This window comes from Psittacula echo (assembly GCF_963264785.1).
Source record: "Psittacula echo genome assembly, chromosome: Z".
Taxonomy (NCBI): Eukaryota; Metazoa; Chordata; class Aves; order Psittaciformes; family Psittacidae; genus Psittacula; species Psittacula echo.
Window position 1 is genome coordinate 54,594,853 of NC_137742.1, and position 18,403 is coordinate 54,613,255.

General features: G+C 46.0%; 1 protein-coding gene across 1 annotated transcript; it reads left to right on the forward strand.

Moving 5' to 3' along the window:
- Positions 1 to 2,142: 2,142 nt before the first annotated feature.
- CHRNB3 (cholinergic receptor nicotinic beta 3 subunit) lies at positions 2,143 to 12,716 on the forward strand (the record flags this gene model as incomplete). Its single annotated transcript, XM_080636775.1, has 6 exons — positions 2,143 to 2,185; positions 5,008 to 5,159; positions 6,199 to 6,243; positions 10,061 to 10,170; positions 10,390 to 11,272; positions 12,582 to 12,716. The coding sequence occupies 6 exons, from the start codon at positions 2,143 to 2,145 to the stop codon at positions 12,714 to 12,716; spliced, it is 1,368 nt and encodes a 455-aa protein (XP_080492901.1).
- Positions 12,717 to 18,403: the final 5,687 nt, after the last annotated feature.

Consider the following 18,403-nt stretch of genomic DNA (forward strand, 5'->3'; position numbering starts at 1 on the left):
CCAAAGACCAGGCACACGGTAGGTTCTTACCTCTTGTCATAATCTGGGCAGAGGGTGGAGGCAACAGTAAAGCAAGAATATATCATATTTCCTTCCAAGCAACTACCATGTAGTAGCAAAAAGCCTGCTCCTGTAGGCTACTAGTACCTCAAGGCAGCAGGTTAAAGCCTTACGAAAACAAGTTTCTCTCCAGTCGGAGATACAGAATTGTCTAACAGAGCAATGCCTGGGTGCAATTGCAGGCAATGATTACAGGGGTGTCGATGAGCACAGGCTGGGGCTTGCACACGGTCATGAAGCTGTGATTCAGCAAAGACGACGGGTGATGTCTGAAGGTGCTGAGCCCTGTACAGGACTCAAAACATGCTGAAATACATAGGGTAGCCTGCACAGAGCATTTTTAAAGGGTAGCTTTGTTGCAGAAAAATTTGCATCAGATGGATAATTGGGTTATCCTATGCTCCACATTCTGGTGGGTTGTGGTGCTGTCTGTCCACAGCACCCCAGCCAAATGTTCGCTGTTTCTAAGCCAGCATAAAAAAAGGACCTTGACAGGTTGTGTGCTTGTGTCTGGTCTGTATCTAATGGGTAAACTGAGCAGTCTGGTAGTTGAAAGCAGCTGGTGATAAGAAGACACTTCATTCAGGACAGTCTGTCGATGCACTATTGGTTTTGAGTTGCTTTCTGCAGCTGGGATGAGGAAATGTGCAGAGAAGGGCAGCTGCTCCTCCAGCCCTGCAGAGATGAGGAGCTAGGGAGAACTCTTGCAGGTTCCCTATGTGTAGTACAGAAGCAGAATAGGCAAACCCAGTGCGCTGCAGCTGGTAGCCCACCTGAGAGCTTTGGAGGAAGCAGTCTTCAAGTCCACTGCAACACAAATAAGGTAGGAGGACACTACAAGAAGGACACTAGTTGCGTCAGTGTGACTTTGAACCACACAGAAACAGTACCTTTTTCATTACAGAAAGCTGAATTATCTCATGAGGTTGCAGCTGCCAGTTATCAGTCTTCTGTGACGAACTTAGATAAGGCAAGTCTGAATCACACAGCTCATGACTGTACCAAAATCTGCCCCACTGCACAGAACGGGTCCAGCTGTTGCTGAAAAGAACAGGCTTTCCATCTAGAAGTCACCAAGCAATTAAATAACCAGAAAGGATAAATCAAAGCAGAACGTGTTTCAGGTCTGGGTGCAGACTAGAAGAATTTTTCACCACTCTTTCTTGAACTCAGAAGTTGAGGGGAAAAAATCTCCTCTTCAGAGAGAGATGACAAAGTGACTTCCGTTTACTGAGATCCCTCGGTAAAGGAGTGGCAGGGGGACTGGGAAAGAGGAACCCACATCCCTTTTGATATCAGAGATTCCTGGTGGTTTCTGAAAGGAGCACTGTCTGATGTGAGTGACGCCTACAGAGGAACTTGCTAAATAACCAAAGGCCCCATCGCTCTCATTGCTAAACACAAGGTCCTGGGACAACATTCTCTGTTAAGTTGTGCCAATAGGTAGTACTGTGCAAGCATTTCTGTGCTGTTGTCCATAGTGTTTTGTGTATGAGTGATGAGATATACATTTAGAAATCAGCCCTGTTTTCCCACCTATATCTTAGTTAGGGTTACCCCCTATTTTATAGCTATAAACCAGCAAGTGCAGTATGAAAAATGAATAAGTTCAGTTAGGTCTGTAGGGAGGCTGTTAGACCAAACGATACAGCTGGAAGAGACAGACAATCTTTCGGGCACATGATCTATCTTTGGGTCTGATCTGCAGCCTGTTTTTTTCTCCAGCTGTAACTGGCAGCATAATAAAAGACACTTCTCTTCCTTAAAAACCTTGCCTCACTTCTACTCCTAGCTTGCAGTGCCTGTAGTAACCCAAATACTGCCACAAACAAATCAGAGTTTAGGACCCAGAGCCTTGTTTTAGGCTTACAGGATGTGACAGCTGACTGAAAATCAATGAAGTGTGATTTACAGAGCGTCATAATGAGGTAAGATAAAGCTCTGAAAGGTGCTGTCTTGCCTTGCAGACTCAATTGTCAGCCTTGATTTCTAGCCAGATTGTTCTAGTCCCCCACTAAGATGAGCCGGATTTGCTTATGAAAAGAAAACATCAGATTTAAAGGAAAAGCCACGGTGGTGCCCATGCTTTGCCTATTGCTCTTTGTGCTGTGTCTGACCCACTCAGGTAAGTGTGATTTCTTCTTCTTCCGAGCTGAGCTGCAGATGTTCAAGGGTTTTGTTTTATTGCTGTCCAGTTAGCTGCTACTTGCTGGGACAAGGTGGATGCTCGCTTCTGTTGGTCGTCTTCTGAACACTGACTAGCAAAAGAGGATTCTATCAGCTGCTGCATTTGTACTGCACCCACAGCCAGTCTCACAACAAGGGCTGGGGGCTGGCCACTGAAAAGAAGTTAACAAACGAATCCTAAGCTTAGCTAGCACTGCTAAAGGGAGTTACACAAGGGAATCTCCTTCACCAGGAGGAAAACTGAAATGCTCCGTGAGAGCTGACAAGAGGCTAAGTGTCCTGTCTGTGCTTCTGAGGGTGTTTTGCATGTTCGTTTGGCAGACTCCCTGCCCCAGCAATCCTGCCTCTGTGCCTATGGGGAACTTCTCCTGGCACAGACCAGAGAGACAAACAGGAACCTGGGCGAGAAAGGCGATGACAAACAAGGCTCAGTTACTCACACACACGGTAACCTGCCAGGGAGCTTCCAGCTTTTGCCTCTTCTGTGCATCCTATGGTAAATTCAGGGATGAGTCCGTCCTGTGGCTGCTTTTCTCTTTTGTCTAAGGCAGTGCTCCTTTTATCAGTGTTTTGTCCATGGCTTTATCTAGTTTAATCATCAGACAGGGCTTGACCAAAAGGAGCTGTTACGCTGGTTTTTCCCTTGATATGTCTTCCTTCTCATTAAAATCTGCTTTTAAACTGTCTTCCTGCAAGTACTGAGGCTGTCTTATAAGGGCATCAATCTTGTTCCTTCTGGCTTTCTTCTTCATGAGACTTCCCAACTCTTTTCACTCTCTCCTGTGGCTTCCTAGCAGCTGAGAATCAATACCTCCAGCCCCAAAGCCAGCTTTACCACCCCTCTGCTATACTTTCTTGGAGTATTAAGGCCCTTAGATTTCATGTGAAGTATGGGCTGTGAAACAGCACTGTTTTCCTATGAGTGGGTTCATACATAGCCACGGACAGCATGCCCATGCCGTGTGTGGTTGCATATGAGTGTGCTGGGACTTATACTCAAATACACCCAGAGCAATGTATTCCAGCATTAAGATAAAGCTGGTTTTGTTCCTGCATGTTTTAGTGTTGAGCTTTTTTATAATCAAGGTCTTTCCTGTTTAATTTCCTGTGTTTAATAGCCATGCACCCCTGTGAATCTCCAAATGGGAAAGCAAAAGGGCTGGGATCTAGGGTCTCTGCAGAAAGCTGTATGTGTCAGCGGGTTGGACCACTGAGGCAGCGGGTAGTGGGAGGGAGAAATATGTTGTTTCTCTTCCTTTGGTTGTGGATGCAATGCCTGTCTAGCATGTTTGGGCAGGCAATCCGCTTTCTTAGGACAGAACTCAGACTCTGTCTCAGTTTGCTGTGGTGTAGCTAGGGTTAGCCCTGAGATGAGAACAAACCCTGGAGCAAGGAAAAGCAGCATTTGTAGTTTTCCAGATGGCAATAGCAGACCTCAAATGCTTATGACAAAGTGGCAAGATACAGAGTGGATGCAGAGGCTACTATAAACTGTTCTGACTGCTGCATGAGCCCATCCCTGGCTGTGGTGCAGAGCATGGGGAAAGGAGTGTGAAAGCTCTGTCTGATCAGCTGGCACCCACCTCCCCAGGGCCTGGTAACCCCACCACAACTGCTTGGCCAACCACAGAGGACAAGAACAGCCTGCCCTAGAACATCTGACAGTAAAGTAATTGTTACCCTATGAGTAGTAATCATTAGGCTTCAGAGTTTACAGCTTCTCAAAGAGGAATGGGCATTTGCCCATTTACTGGAAGTGGGGGATGGCAGTGCTGCTTCGATCTCCTGTTACCCTGAGAGAACAATTCTGTTCCATGGGAAGCTCTGGCATGGGAGCAGATTTTTTCTCTCTGGAGGGACTGCTGGGCTCAGATGCCCTTTCATCGATACCACGGCACAGGGACTCTGCTGGGGCTTGTCTTACCTGTGATGTTACTGCACGCAAGTGTAAGCCCCTCAGCTGTGCACCCTGCCAAGGCTCTCCCATTGCCTAGTGCTTATGCCATCCCTTGGCAATAAGCCTGTGCCTAACGGCTGGCGATTCAGGCACTTGTGTCCTGTGTGCTGGGGCTGGCAGGGCACGGATGGTGAGGGGACAAGGTGGACAAGGTGGGCCTTGGGCAGCACCCAGTGAGGTCCACTTTGACTGCTGGCACTGCAACACCAGCTGTGACCCCTGTGGCACAGTGCTGATCAGCATGAGCTCCTTTTCCCTTCACGGTGCTTTTAAGGAGAGATGAAATACTTCTCTTAGTTCCTGCTGTTTGTGTGCAGAAGGAAAGTGTTGGAGATCATGTCAGGACCTCAGCATTGTGAAGAGTGGGGCTGGCATTTAGGAAAGGATGGAAAGGTTGACTGCTCTAGTGGATCTTCTAAAGGAAAACAGCCAAGACAGACTGGGCAGGTACTTTTCATATCAGGTGATATGAAAAGTATCTTTTCATACTTTTCATATCTGGTGTATGGGGTCCTTTTCTCCTGAAAACGAACCCCATACACCAGATAACACTAGTACAAAGTCATCACTGCTCCGATGATTTTATTTTTGAGTTGGGCTTGGGCTGCCTTGCCTTCCCCTCCTCTCACCCCAGCTCAGCTGAGACTCTGTGCATCTGAATTCCTACAGATTGTACTGTACAAGACAAAAGCTGCCCAGAGGCAAATTTGTCTCACACCACTGCTCTGCCTCACTTCTTCAGCTTGTGCTGTTCTCTGTATCTGCTTTCCGGCATGCCTCCACTCCCTGTTGCTCCCTTCCAGATATAGCTGCCTTCAGTTCAGTCGCTGAGAATGAGGATGCGCTCCTCAAGCACTTATTTCAAGGCTATCAGAAATGGGTCCGCCCCGTGGAGAACTCCAATGACACCATCCAAGTCCTTTTTGGATTAAAGATCTCACAGCTTGTGGATGTGGTAAGCATTGTGTTGGGCTTGGTAACATACCTTCTTTTACAGACAGTTGTGCATCCACCTGAGAGGGCTGGGAGGATGCTGTTGGCTGTTGCCTACTGAGACATGAAATGCAAAGTGCTGGTCAGGCAGTGAAATTCTGAGTGTGATGTGGTGCTGGTGATACGATCTCCTGCCTCCAAGCGCAGCACGGCCGTCATTTGTTTTGCAGCAAACCTGAAGGTAATTTTTCCCTGCTGTTCTCAGGGAATAAGGCCTCCCTTCATCAGGTGTTAATCAGATTGAGAGTCCGTGCCAGACAGTCCCCGGTGCCTACATTAGCAATGTAGTGACAATGCAGCTACAAAACAGGGGTAAAGAAGGGTTGAACATTGGAACTGGTTGGACATTGTTCACTCTAAGTAATCTTGTATCTAGACTAAAGGCAACTCGTATCTTGATCAAGTTGGCCATGCAGATAAGGCACTAGAGACTAAACAATCCTGTGGTTTTGCCCATGTGTAAAGTTTCCTTTCCCTTTCCTCTCCGTCACAGTAGACTGCACAGGGGCCAGACAGAGGTACCCACACAGCAGTGTTCCCCTCACCTCACTGCCCCCTGGCAGTGTCTCCCTGTGCCGTGGAAAGCAGATTCTCATTTTGTGCTTTATTTATACATTCAAGAATGTTTCAGCTTGTATCTTCCCAGGCTCACGCCAGGCTGAGCAGTGTGGGGAGATGAGCCACCTTGTGAGCCCACAACCGTGCGTGTTCTGACCGCACTGAGCCCTGCTGCCTCCCTGCTCTTCAGCATCTGATTCCATGGGGCTGCTGTGAAATGCAGACCTTGGATTTCCAGCCTCAGAAGCTCTCAGCAAGAGCAGAGGCAGCAGTTAGGGAGTCAGTTCACTTCCCCACAACAGTGACTGAAGAGCCCAGGCCCATGGGAAAACACGACCACAGGGATCTGGTTTGCTCAGCACAGGGTTGGACTCAGCAGGCATGGGGTCTGTTTCTGTTGGCTGTTCTGAAACTGCAATCCTCTCTACTTTGTGTCACCCTAGGATGAGAAGAATCAGCTGATGACAACCAACGTGTGGCTGAAGCAGGTAAATCAGACCAAATCAAACCTTCCCTTTCACTGTGGTGCGGCTGAGCCAAGTGGCCATCCCAGCCTGCTGCCCACTGTGACTTCCATTCCCTGTCATGACACTGAGTGGCCAAACAAAAAGAGCACCATGTTACCTTGCCTGTAGTTTTCACTGTACTCCTCTCACTTCACAAAAGACATGAAGGGGCCAGAAGGCAGGGAAATGGGCCTTGAAGAAATAGGGTGCCCTCTTCCCCCTGCCTGCAGCCTAGCTTTGTGCTCAAGACAACTATATTTCAGGGAAGCAACATGTCCTGGTAGTACAGTGGCTACCCCTGGGATGCTGCGTGTGCCCTGAGGGACTATCCTGTCTCAGACTCAGAGGTCACACAAGTACGGTCTCTCTTGCTCAAGATGGCTGATGCCTCAGATAGATTTCTTCTTCAGCATAATAAAGGGAAAGAAAAGGCCAGCATGCTACCCATGCTACCCTAAATAAAATCTATGGCAAATTAATCAGATCTCTCTAATATAATTGCTTCTGGAAGTGACAACAATTTATACAAGTGGGGAAAGGTGCAAGAAAGTTTGTGAATTAGGTCTCATTTCTTCCTTACTCCTGAAGAACACTGCATTTGGTTTAGATTACATTGCACCAGTTTATTGACCTTGTGATAATTATTTTAAGTATCTCAACCATGTGAGTGTCTATAAACATGTCAGCTGATCCTAGGCAAAGGACATAAAACCCAAGCTGTACTTGAAATGATGCCAGGGGAAACGGTTCCCAGTGGTCGCTGAGCTGATAGACGAGAAATACGGCTCAGTTCTGTTAACAGTTTGTTTGACAGAATATTCCTAGGCCTGACCTTCTTCTTAGGGAAGACTTGGCTGCTTGCTCCATCAGTACAGCGAAGTCTCCTGTGTCCTGGGCAGCCTTCATCCCTCTGGCTGGCTGACATCTTCACCCAGGTTACAGTGACTGCAGAAAAGAGGGACCTGAAGTACTGACTCACATTAGCAGGCCAAATGCATAGGCAGGCTGCCTGAGGGCATTAGGCCTGAGATGTTAATGCAGACAGACACCTACTGATCCTCTCTCAGCTGCTACATGAACACGTATGGAGATGTTTCAGGTTAGCCCATCCATGCTAAACACTCTGTCTGTACTGCAGCATAGACCTGCCTGGAGTCACAGCCTGGAACCTGTGTCACTGCTCTTGCTGTGGGAAAACAGGTTCTGCTGCAGGTTACTCCAAAGATGCTGCAGGAGGTAGGGACATGAGACCATCCACTCAAGCCTCTCTGGTGTCAGGGAGAATGAGGTGGAAGCCACTTTGTCTGGTCCTTCTGACTCATGCTGTGGATAAAAGATGTGGTCTGACCCAGGTCTCCTGCTTTGGGAGTCATGTATTCTTGTAGCTTAGTGTGAACTAGTCCCATGTGCAGTCGGTGCTTGGGGGATTATTAGTGCATAAGCACAACAGCTAGGAAAAGGTTTTTCTTTTCCTTTTTCTTTTTTTTCCTTTTTTTTTTCATTTTTTCCTTTTTCTTTTTTTCTTTTTTTCTTTTTTTTTTTTTTTTCACCTCAAATATCCATATGCACAAGGTGGTGAGACTTTATGATGTACATGCAGGCAGACACACAAGGTGCAAAGGAGCTTTTAGTGGTTGCTGAGAAAGTACCTGGGTTTGGGCAAGTTATTTGGTCTACTAGAAAGGGTTGATAATCTGGGTCCAGTGTTTCTTGGTCCACTTGCTGTGGGTTAAGCACTTGAGTGACATCCCAGAGATGGGAATTTAGCAGAACTGGAGGAAAGGGAGAGCAATGAGAGGGTCTGGAGCAGCTTGAAAAAAAGGGAGAAGAAAGGAAATGGCCCTTTGCATCTGCTGCTACAGTTCACATCAGCATAGCCCACAGGGAGATCCCCATTTTAGACTGCTCATCTTCGAAGTCTGCACATAATCTATTTTCTGCTCTAGTAAGAAGACACACAACCATTTTCCCTGCAGACATGAAAGAGCACTTTAGCTGGGAATAAAATCAGTGCAGGGCAGGAGGAGGGAGGAGTCTTGAGATGCAGCAAATAACCCAAGCCGAGGGGCTGCACCAATTCAGTTCCAAAGGGATGATTGTATCTCCTGGTGGCTCACAGGGATATTTGCATCTGTTGTGTTAGCATAGACTGTGAGCTTACTGTGTTGGTTGCTGCTGTCAGCACTGACTATCCCCTTGCATAACAGGTATGTTTCCAGCCTAAGCCCCCTTGCACCTATTACAGGAGGTGTCCAGGACACATGCGAGTCTGTACCCATTTAACAGCCCATGCTGCTGGAAACATCTGGTAGATACCTATCCGCAGAGAACAGTTCATGCTAAAAGTGGTGTACTTTGTTCCTGCTGGTGAAGCTAAGAGCAGCAACGATCTCTCGTCTGTTTCCATACCTGAACAGCTCCCATTAATCCTTCAGCAGCAGGAGGAGCCAGGGACGTAGAGCTGCGCTGATAGCTGATGCTAGCCATTTGAGCAGTTCAGAGAGTGGGTCCATATCATATCTCTTCTGGTGCAGGTTATGGGGCCATTAATCCTTCCAGTGCACCATCCTTAGCAACTGCAACCTTCATGTGTGCCTCGGGCCAGATGTTAGGAGGGGTCTATCTGCCCGTGACCTTGGGCCCCATCCCTCCCTTGCACCTAGAGGAAGAAGATGCTTGTTGTTATTGTGTTTAGGTCTCTACTGAGGCTCTGGGTTGCTGTCACACTGTAAAGGACCGCAATAACAAGTGTCTGTAGGTATAGCTGTGAAAAGCATGTGGAATTAAAGACATAAGAGGGGAGCAATATGGTGGGAGAAGAAGCAAAGAATAGCACTTTTTGGTTCATCCTTAAGTCATGGATGAGATTGCCCAGAGAAGGCTGAGGCTTCCACATCCCTGGGGAGCTCTTAGCGCTGGAGCTTAATGGAAAGTGGTTCATCTTCCGCTTCTTTGTATTGACCGCAGTCTACAGCTCTTGCTTCCTCTCACTGCTATTCCTGTGGGCAAGTGAAAACCCCCATCAATAATGAACTGGGATGAGAGAGCTGCTTTTCCACTGCATCTTGGTGGAAATCTCCAGGTTGCTAGAGCCACTTTGTTAGTATCTCCCTGTCTGAAGAAGAAAAGGAGGGAAGAAAAATTATTCTGGAGTTCAACATGATGAAAACGGACAGGACTGCTCCTGCTTTGCTTTTCTAGTGTTACCTCTTCAGGATTGCTAATCAAATGCTTTACAACAGCATAGTATTACTTACACTGCAATAGTGTGCAGGTCAGTTTGATGAAAGAACAATTAATTGGTTTGCAAGGACAAAATACAGATATTAGGTGTTGTAATCCATTCACTGAAAAAAGCCAGGTCTCCACTGAAAATTAGTTAAAGGTCACCTCTCTGTCACCTGGGTAGTACTAGCCATGCCAGCTGGCTCTTCTATGTGGTCAGTCTGCCAAAACCACTGTGGGTTGGTTCTCAAAGGGAAGAAGAGGTGTCACACCCAGGGGAAGTGTCTTCTTCCTTCTGGGTTACCTTCAGGTGGGCTGAGCAGGGTGGTGAGTGAAGTGAGAGTCAAGTGCTCTGCAGAAGTGCCTACCTTGAGATTGCCTGCAATGCGATAGGGTGCTGGAGCCCAGCTGTGGCTGGAGAGGCAGTGCTTGTGGGGATTAACATCTCCCAGCCATGCTGTGCCCATGGTGCTGTGCAATGCAGTTACTCTGTGGCAGGGGGTTGGAGGAGGAATGAGGCTGTTGTGTATGAGCGAATGAATGTTGTGTATGGGACTCTGCTGGCTTGTTACAGGAATGGATCGACCACAAGCTATCCTGGAATCCAGAGGAATATGGAGGGATCACTGCCATCCGCGTCCCCTCTGAGTCACTGTGGCTTCCTGACATTGTTTTGTTTGAAAAGTGAGTAGCATGGCTCCGGCTTAGGCCAGAGCTTGGGCAAGGCCATTGTCAGCCACTGTGAAGCTTGTGTGGGCTGTCAGAAGGCCGCTTCTTTAAGCAGCATGAATGTTGGCTTCCTTGTGCTCCAGGTGATGGGTTGAAAGCAAGAGCTGTGAGGAGGCAGATCTGGGACAAATGTACTCTTGAACTTTGTGCTATTTCTTCTTGTCCAACTCCTAGTGCTGATGGACGTTTTGAAGGATCCCTGATGACCAAAGCCATAGTGAAGTACAATGGATTGGTGATCTGGACGCCACCAGCCAGTTACAAGAGCTCCTGCACAATGGATGTGACCTTCTTCCCCTTCGACAGGCAGAACTGCTCCATGAAGTTTGGATCGTGGACATATGATGGCAGCATGGTGGACTTGATTTTAGTGGATGAAAATGTAGACAGGAAAGACTTCTTTGATAATGGGGAGTGGGAGATCTTAAATGCCAAAGGTATGAAGGGCAGCAGGAAGGATGGGCTGTACTCTTACCCATTTGTCACTTACTCCTTTGTGCTGAGACGCCTTCCGCTGTTTTACACTCTTTTCTTAATAATCCCTTGCCTGGGATTGTCTTTTCTAACTGTCCTGGTGTTTTACCTGCCTTCAGATGAAGGAGAAAAGCTTTCATTGTCTACATCAGTTCTTGTCTCCCTCACTGTTTTCCTTTTAGTGATTGAGGAAATAATCCCTTCTTCTTCCAAAGTCATCCCTCTGATCGGTGAGTACCTGCTGTTCATCATGATTTTTGTGACCCTGTCTATCATCGTGACTGTGTTTGTTATCAATGTCCATCACCGGTCCTCAGCAACTTACCATCCTATGGCTCCCTGGGTTAAAAGACTCTTCCTCCAGAAGCTGCCCCGGCTGCTCTGCATGAAGGACCATGTAGATCGTTATTCCTTCTCAGAGACTGAAGAAAAAGAAACCACCTTGAAATCAAAGCTCCCAGGGAAGCAGAAACACAAGCAAGCAAAAGATGGAGAGAAAATTGTTATTGCCTTTCTGGAAAAGGCAGCTGACTCCATCCGATACATTTCCAGGCATGTTAAAAAGGAGCATTTCATCAGACAGGTAGGTGAAGAGAGGACAAGGAAGGGATCACAGTTTCCTTAACAGCAATGGCTTCCAAGCTGTTACCTTTTCTGCATTATTTTCCCTTTGCCTCTTCCTCCTGCTCTTATCTGAGACATGACCTGGCATCTTCTCCTGCTTGATAAGTCATATGTTTTCCAGGAAAGAGCATTGCTTCAGGGAGAACTCGTGCTGTGGGAGTGCCTGCTCCTCGCAGACACAAGAGGCCAGAGCAGCCTCTCCTGGATGAATTCTTGTTCTGGGATAGTTTGAATAACCTTTTCCTGCTTGAGCTGAGGATGAACACCAGTCTTGGAACTGTTGCATGCCCTGAAAGTGTATCTTTCTTGGTGTGTATCTTAAGTATCAACACACAGAGGCAGGCTCTACAGCAGTTGCTAGGTCTCAGTCCTTGTCTCCTGGTGACTGTACACATGATAGCTGCCCTGTTTTGAGTGGGGGTCTTCCAGATTTCCCCCAATACCAGCTCAGATTAGTCCCTAACTACCATCTTTCTCCTCTTCCTAACAATTCCCCTGACTAGTAAAATGGCAAATTACTGTGTGCATAAACAATGCTTCTCGTGCAAGGGTAGGACAGCAATGCAGTGCACTTTGCAGCATACAGAGAGAGAAAAACTTCTGTTAGCACCCTCCTAGTAAAAGCCGGGGCTTTGTTCGAACTCTGCTGAGAGGACTTCAGCAGAAAGTTGAACAGTAAATCAAACATGCAGTATGCCAGCATATAGTGCTCATGCCTAAAGCCTTCTGTTTGAAGCTGAAATAATCCTTAACGAAAAAGTCCCCCTAACTGCTCTTTAAAAATAGCTCTTTTGTGTGTGCAGGGCTGTGCCAGTACTCATAATGTGAAATTCCCTTACTGAATGCACACAGTCTGAGCCAAGGGAGCACTTAGGAAAACACAAGCCAATGGGACCACTTGCACTGGAGCCACTGTCTGCATCAAAATGCCGTGCTAGAGCCAAGTCCTGGCACTTCACAGTTCTGTGAAAAGAAACTGAGTTCAATCTAAAGCCATCTTCAAGGCTTGAGTCTGTAAACTTTCACATGGGCACTTACTTAAAAACTTTTGGACAGAGTGAAAGAAGTCTGATTACCATGTGTGTAAAACAATGGGATTATTTGGGGGTTTGAGTGACTCACAGCTATGGGTGCAGAATAGGTAATCCATACCAGTTTGAGGGTGCAGCACACTTAAAAACAGATTTCTGGAGCTGAAATATGTGTAGCAGTTTCAAGAGTACTGGACTCATCACTGTTTCTGTTTGTTCTCCCCCTCTCCTTCCCAGGTTGTCCAAGACTGGAAATTTGTAGCTCAAGTCCTGGATCGGATTTTCCTGTGGTTATTTCTGGTAGTGTCTGTGACAGGTTCGGTTCTCATCTTTACCCCTGCGTTACAGATGTGGCTGAACAGCACTTTGTAGAAAATGCTCACACAGCAGCATATAACAAGTACAATGCCAAGGGATGGTGGGGCCTTTTGAGCTTGGTCTCTATTGCACAGGATGGGAAGCAACAGCAAGAACAAGGGAAAGTGATGGTAACGGTGGGCGTTGGCTAGTGCTTTCTATCTTCATACAACCCTACCAGTTACAGATTTAGCTGAGACCCAAGAAAGGCTCGGTGCACAGCTGAGTCCTAAAGTGAACTGGGGTGCACAGCTGGGTTATGAGTATTTTACTAATAGTTTGGTTATATTACAATAAAAGCAAATATTATTAGTAAAAATTGGAAATAGTACTTCTGGCACAATTATACTTAAAGGCAGATCTGCCAGTTAAAATGCTACTTTATAAAAGAAGTTACAGTAGGAACACAAATCAGTACTCAGTTTACCTACGTATCCAAGTAAAAAACACAACATCTGTACAGCTTGCTTTGTGCATGTGTCAGAACTGGCAATTGCACAGCATGTGGATTAGAAAAGTACAAACACCTTTTAGATGGCATGTTCGAAACCTCGATTTTGTGGCCTCACCTTGCTGCAGGATCAGCTCAAAAGTGGCAGAACTTACCACTCCGCGCACATGCTACCAGCCTTTATGGCATGCACACTTCATCTTTCCTCTTGGCCATCAGGAAGCTACAAGGTGTTGCTCTCTTTTCAGAGATGCAATCTTGTCTGCTGCTCTGTAATATACCAAAAGGCTGAACAAGTAAGGATTTTCCCCATGCTCTGCATTTAGGAACTATGATTTCTGCACCTGCTTGTTCACAGGACAAGTGGAAGATCACCTGAAGCACGTCACATGCGGAAAGGTGGCTGCTCTATCCATAAGGCAATAGTGAACTTCCTTAACAGTTCAGTTGCAGGGAAGCTGCAGACAACGTTTTCAGCAAACGAAACTTGTGGTTGGTGCAGAAGTAGAGTTTCTCCTGAGAGCTGTGAGGCGGGCTGGCTAACAGGAAGATGCATCTTTGGGGTTAGCTTGTTCGTGTTTCCAGGCAATCCAGAATTTCGTATGATTCATTCAAATGAGATCCTTCTGCATGATTAGTAACAGTTCTTAAAAGCGTAAGTGAGACCTGACAGAAAATGTACAGGTTTCTCTCACCACTTCTGCTGCAGCGGTGTTCAGGCCAACATGGAGTGCTTTAGAAAATCCCATTCAGAACTTGTGAAAGTTTTCAAGGTTAGCAAGGGATACGGAGATCAAATTTTCAACAATGTAAATGTGAATCTGGTGTTAAAGATTTAGCTAGCCTTGAAACTCTCTCCCTAGGGGTGGAGGTTAGAAGGTATTAAAAATACACACAGGTATTCTGGTGCATGGATTCTGCGTGCGCACCAGACCTCTCTGAGTTAATATAATCCCATCTTGTCGTGTCACTACAGAAAGTTCTGTGCACTTGTGCAATTGCTAGTAATAAAGATGTATTTATTTAATGATTCTTGGGGTGACAGTGCTTATATGCTGGGGTTTTTTGCTGTCTTTTTGTCAACAAAGTCTAGACTGTAGCCCATTTTAGAAGACTTGTCTCAAATTGACTAGAACAGAGTGGTTTGTCAATGTTCTTGGAAGGTCCTCATAACTTTTTAGCTGTGTCTGTGAGTTTGAGGAGGCAGCATTCAGATCTGGTTATTATATTGCAGGAACCTAGAATAGGCCCATTTAATTTAGCATATACAGACAATAGATGTCTTAATATACAACACTGCCATAAATCTCTTAAACACTGACCTTACCACCAGCTGCTCCTCTCTTCTTACATTAAGTCAGTTTGTTCCCCTAGCCAGTACTGTGAAACATCTGTGGGAAAACACACAGGGAGGTCGTCCTTCAAGCATTTACAGACTCTAGGAATTACTAGTGATAGGCTTTACTCTGAGCACTCCTGCAAGGGGCCTGCCTGCTAGCCATGACAGATGACAAAATCCTCTCCGGGGCAAGTGCTTCGGGTGCTTGGCTGACAGATGGTCCTGTCTTCACCTTGCAACACCTTGGTTGCCCACCCACATGTGAAGCACGGAATCAGACTTTACAACTCAAAGAGAGTTATAAAGCAGGTATGTTTATTACGGCGCCGGGTGCAAGGGGGATCGCTCCTCCTAACTTGCACGCCAAGGGGTTAAGCAAGCAGATATTTATTACACACAAACTTTCATATTCATTCGGCTCCAGAGGGAGTGGCGGGGATATTTCAATTAGTTTAGGTACTCGTTGACATAAGTCTCCTCCCTTTTGGCGCTCGCGCACTGCCCTCCGATGGTCGATGGTCGTGGGCAGGGGACTTCAAGATGAAGTAAGCAGTTTTCCTCAGGGTGCACTTTACACCTTTGGCACAGTTGGATGCCCCAGCAATCACAAAACTAGCTGAAACCAGACCTATCTGTAAGTTTCTGATAGCTGGCAAAGATTTAAAACAATGCGACCTTCATACAAAATTTATTGCAAGCAGAACAGGATGGGCAGACAAGGAGTATCCTGAGCTAGCAGATGCTCAGGAGTCACTGTCTCCAAACTAACTGATAATTAGAAGGATGGTAAGAAATAATTCACTCATGTTAGTAAGACTACTAAATTCTGTTATCGCACCACAGACCTACAACACAAACATTGTTCTCTATCTTAGACCTAAGTTAAGTTAAAAGTATTTTAACCTTATGTTTTCCAGGCACTTACTTTCTTTATATCACAGGCAACACATGGCTGTGTCTCATGGCTGTGTCTGATGCCAGGCTGCTTTTTCTGCTTCTGTTGCTAAAGGTCAGCAGTGCTCACACCTTTGGAGTAGAAGATATATGAACTCTGCTCAGGTACGGCCTTTGGGCTCTGGCCTTCCTGCAGTCTTGCTACTCATTATTTCCTTGTGCTCACTATCTCTAAGCTTTCCTGAACCTCTGTGCCACTGGCCTGCAAATGCATTCAGCATGTCCCACAGCCTGGCCTGCCACTAAAAAACACAACCAGGGAGGACACTGGGGCAGATAGTCCTCTGCTCCTTCCCTCTGCTCCATGTGCTCTATCTGCCTGGGGATGATAACATTGCAAATTGCAAATCTTAACCCCCCCGAGCAACCCTCTGCCTTACTACTGCCTCAACATGTGCTGCCTTGATTTCTGGGCATTGGTTTTCATCAACCTTAACACTGCTCTGCAGGACCATGTGTATCATCATTCCCAGTGAGACAAACATGACAAACTCCTTTGGGCCTTTTAGTAGGGAGAAAGTGTAAAAATGGTCTTCCTTGGGATGGCACCAGCTCTGGTTGAAACTTTTCTTAGTATTTCAGTTAGAAGATCCCCCAGAAAGAGCTGGGACAAGCCATGATGTCACTTTTGTGTGGGTTCTATGTCTGCTCAGAGATGGGCCTCTGCTACAGCTTACCTCCAGGTGACATGCTTATTGTGTCACTCACCCCCACTCTCTCTAATCAACCAACTGCTTTCACAAAGCTAGCGGGAGTATACAAGGATCCCAGTCTGGAATGTGTCAAACACATCTGAAAACGGCAAAAGAAGGATCAAAAAGTTACTGGGTTGGGTGAAGCAAGAGGAAATAATGCACTCAGAAAGAGACAGAATGTGACTTTGTAAACCCTGTGAGGTCCAGAGGCAAGCCAGAGCGATGTGTAGTACTGTAAATGGCAAAGACAAGGAGCTAGTGCTGAGGCATTGAGGCCCCCTAACTGAAGGCGAGGAGCTGTGCAATTGTGAATGCTTTGACAAAAAAACAGGGATTTCGCTAAAGTCATCTTACTGGCTGTGGGGTACTAGATGTCATACCTAAGACGCCAACGTGGTACACCTTCAGCCACAGAACTTTCATTGCTCGGATGGTCATGGACTGCAACAGTGAATGCTGGCACCCAGATGGCTTTCCTGTAAAATGAAGTTTTCGGGCTTAGAATGCAGCTCTCCCTTTTAAATTCCTTTTCTTTCCGCTCCCTTCCTTTCTGATTAAAGAGCCAGCATAACAAATATCATTTAGTAGCATTTCTAAACACATCATAAAACTGGGAGTTTTTTTAAAAATACAAATTCTTCAAGAAAGTGTATCCCAGGATTGATATTTAATTGACAGGCTGATGAAGCAAACCATGCTCGTTTGTATATCTGTCTGTCAGTTGCTACATAATTATGCACCGTTAAGGAGGATTACAGAAAATATGGTTTTCTTCTAGAAAATCATGACTTTACATATTTCAGCTACTGGATTAAGACAGTTATATTATTTTCATTACATCTTTATCTCTAACATGTACACTTAGTTTTATTCTCTTTATTATGGAGCATCCAAAAAGAGTAAAAGGCTAGCCAGGGACTTCAGGAACAGAGAATTATACTTTCCAAGGACTGGTGACATTCAAAGCAGAGACTGATACATGGCAGACACTGAAAACACCGCACAGACACCAAACAGTTAAATTTAGAGCCTCCTATAGGAAAGCAATGCTTTTTACTCTTGCAGCCATTGGCTTTAATTGAAATGGTGCCTTTTACAGAAAAATCCTTCAGCACAAACTCAACAGCATCCTAAACAGACATGGGATCTGAGGGTAAACTGTCCATATAGAATATAAACGCATAAAATGCGCGTCTACAGTATTTCAGGATTAAACGCAGTAGGACTGGGAACCTAACCTGGTTCAGCAGCAACCTCAGCCCCAAAGGGAATGTCCCTACAGTTACAGGTTTGCACACACAGCGCTGACTCATGAGGAGCTAGCAAATGGATAATTGCTGCAGAGCTGTTCAGACCAACATGCCCAGCTTTGCATAGCATTCAGAATAGCCAGCCTTCTCCTGCTGGGGTGTGTGTAATCCAAGTTGGTCAAATCAATCCGATGCTGTAAAGCCAATACTGTCTATGATGAGTAGTGACCTAGAAACAAAACTTTCCTTCCTGGCCTTATATCTGAGCTAGAGCATGCTAACCACATTCTAATGCTAAGTTGGTTTGCCTTCAACTGTGATTAAGTACATAAGACCTGTCTGACTGCAAACATAAATGTAAACACATGCTTTGTTGACCTGGGACTCTCATTTGTGCACATACATTGTGGAAGGTGGGGAGCTCTTATTTTAGATTGTATTGAAAATGTTACAGTGTTGGGGGATTAGGTTTTTTTGTGCTTTTATTGGCTGTCCTCAAACAAGAACAGGAGAAAGAGCATTGGCACGATCAGGAGGACTGTGGTAGCTCATCTAAAGCACCATGCCAAAAAACTAGCTGTTGTATAGGGAGAGAAATAGAGAGAAAATGTAAATTAACTCAAAGCTGAGGGAGAGATATAATCAGGAGAGAAAATTTAAGCCAGGTAGAGGCGTCTTTGGGCAATGCACTCAGATGCACCAGAGCCGACCTAGTAGCCCCTATTCTGAAACCAAGGGAAAAGCTCAATAACTTCATTCTGCTCCTCCGATCCTCAGTGTGATTGTTATTGCTGATCTCACTGAGGGAAAGACCCCATGCTCATCTCTCATTTTCAGCCCTCTTCTTATCCTGTTTTAGGCTGTTTGCTTTCCCAGTGGACCCTTCCCTCTCCTTTTCCTTTCCTTCGTGGCTGGACACTGAGGGGATGATGAGGAAAAGGGTTATGTAAGAGGAACAGTTCTGCACCAAAAATGAACCAAGAACAGAAGTGGACAAAAAGCAGTGAACTGAG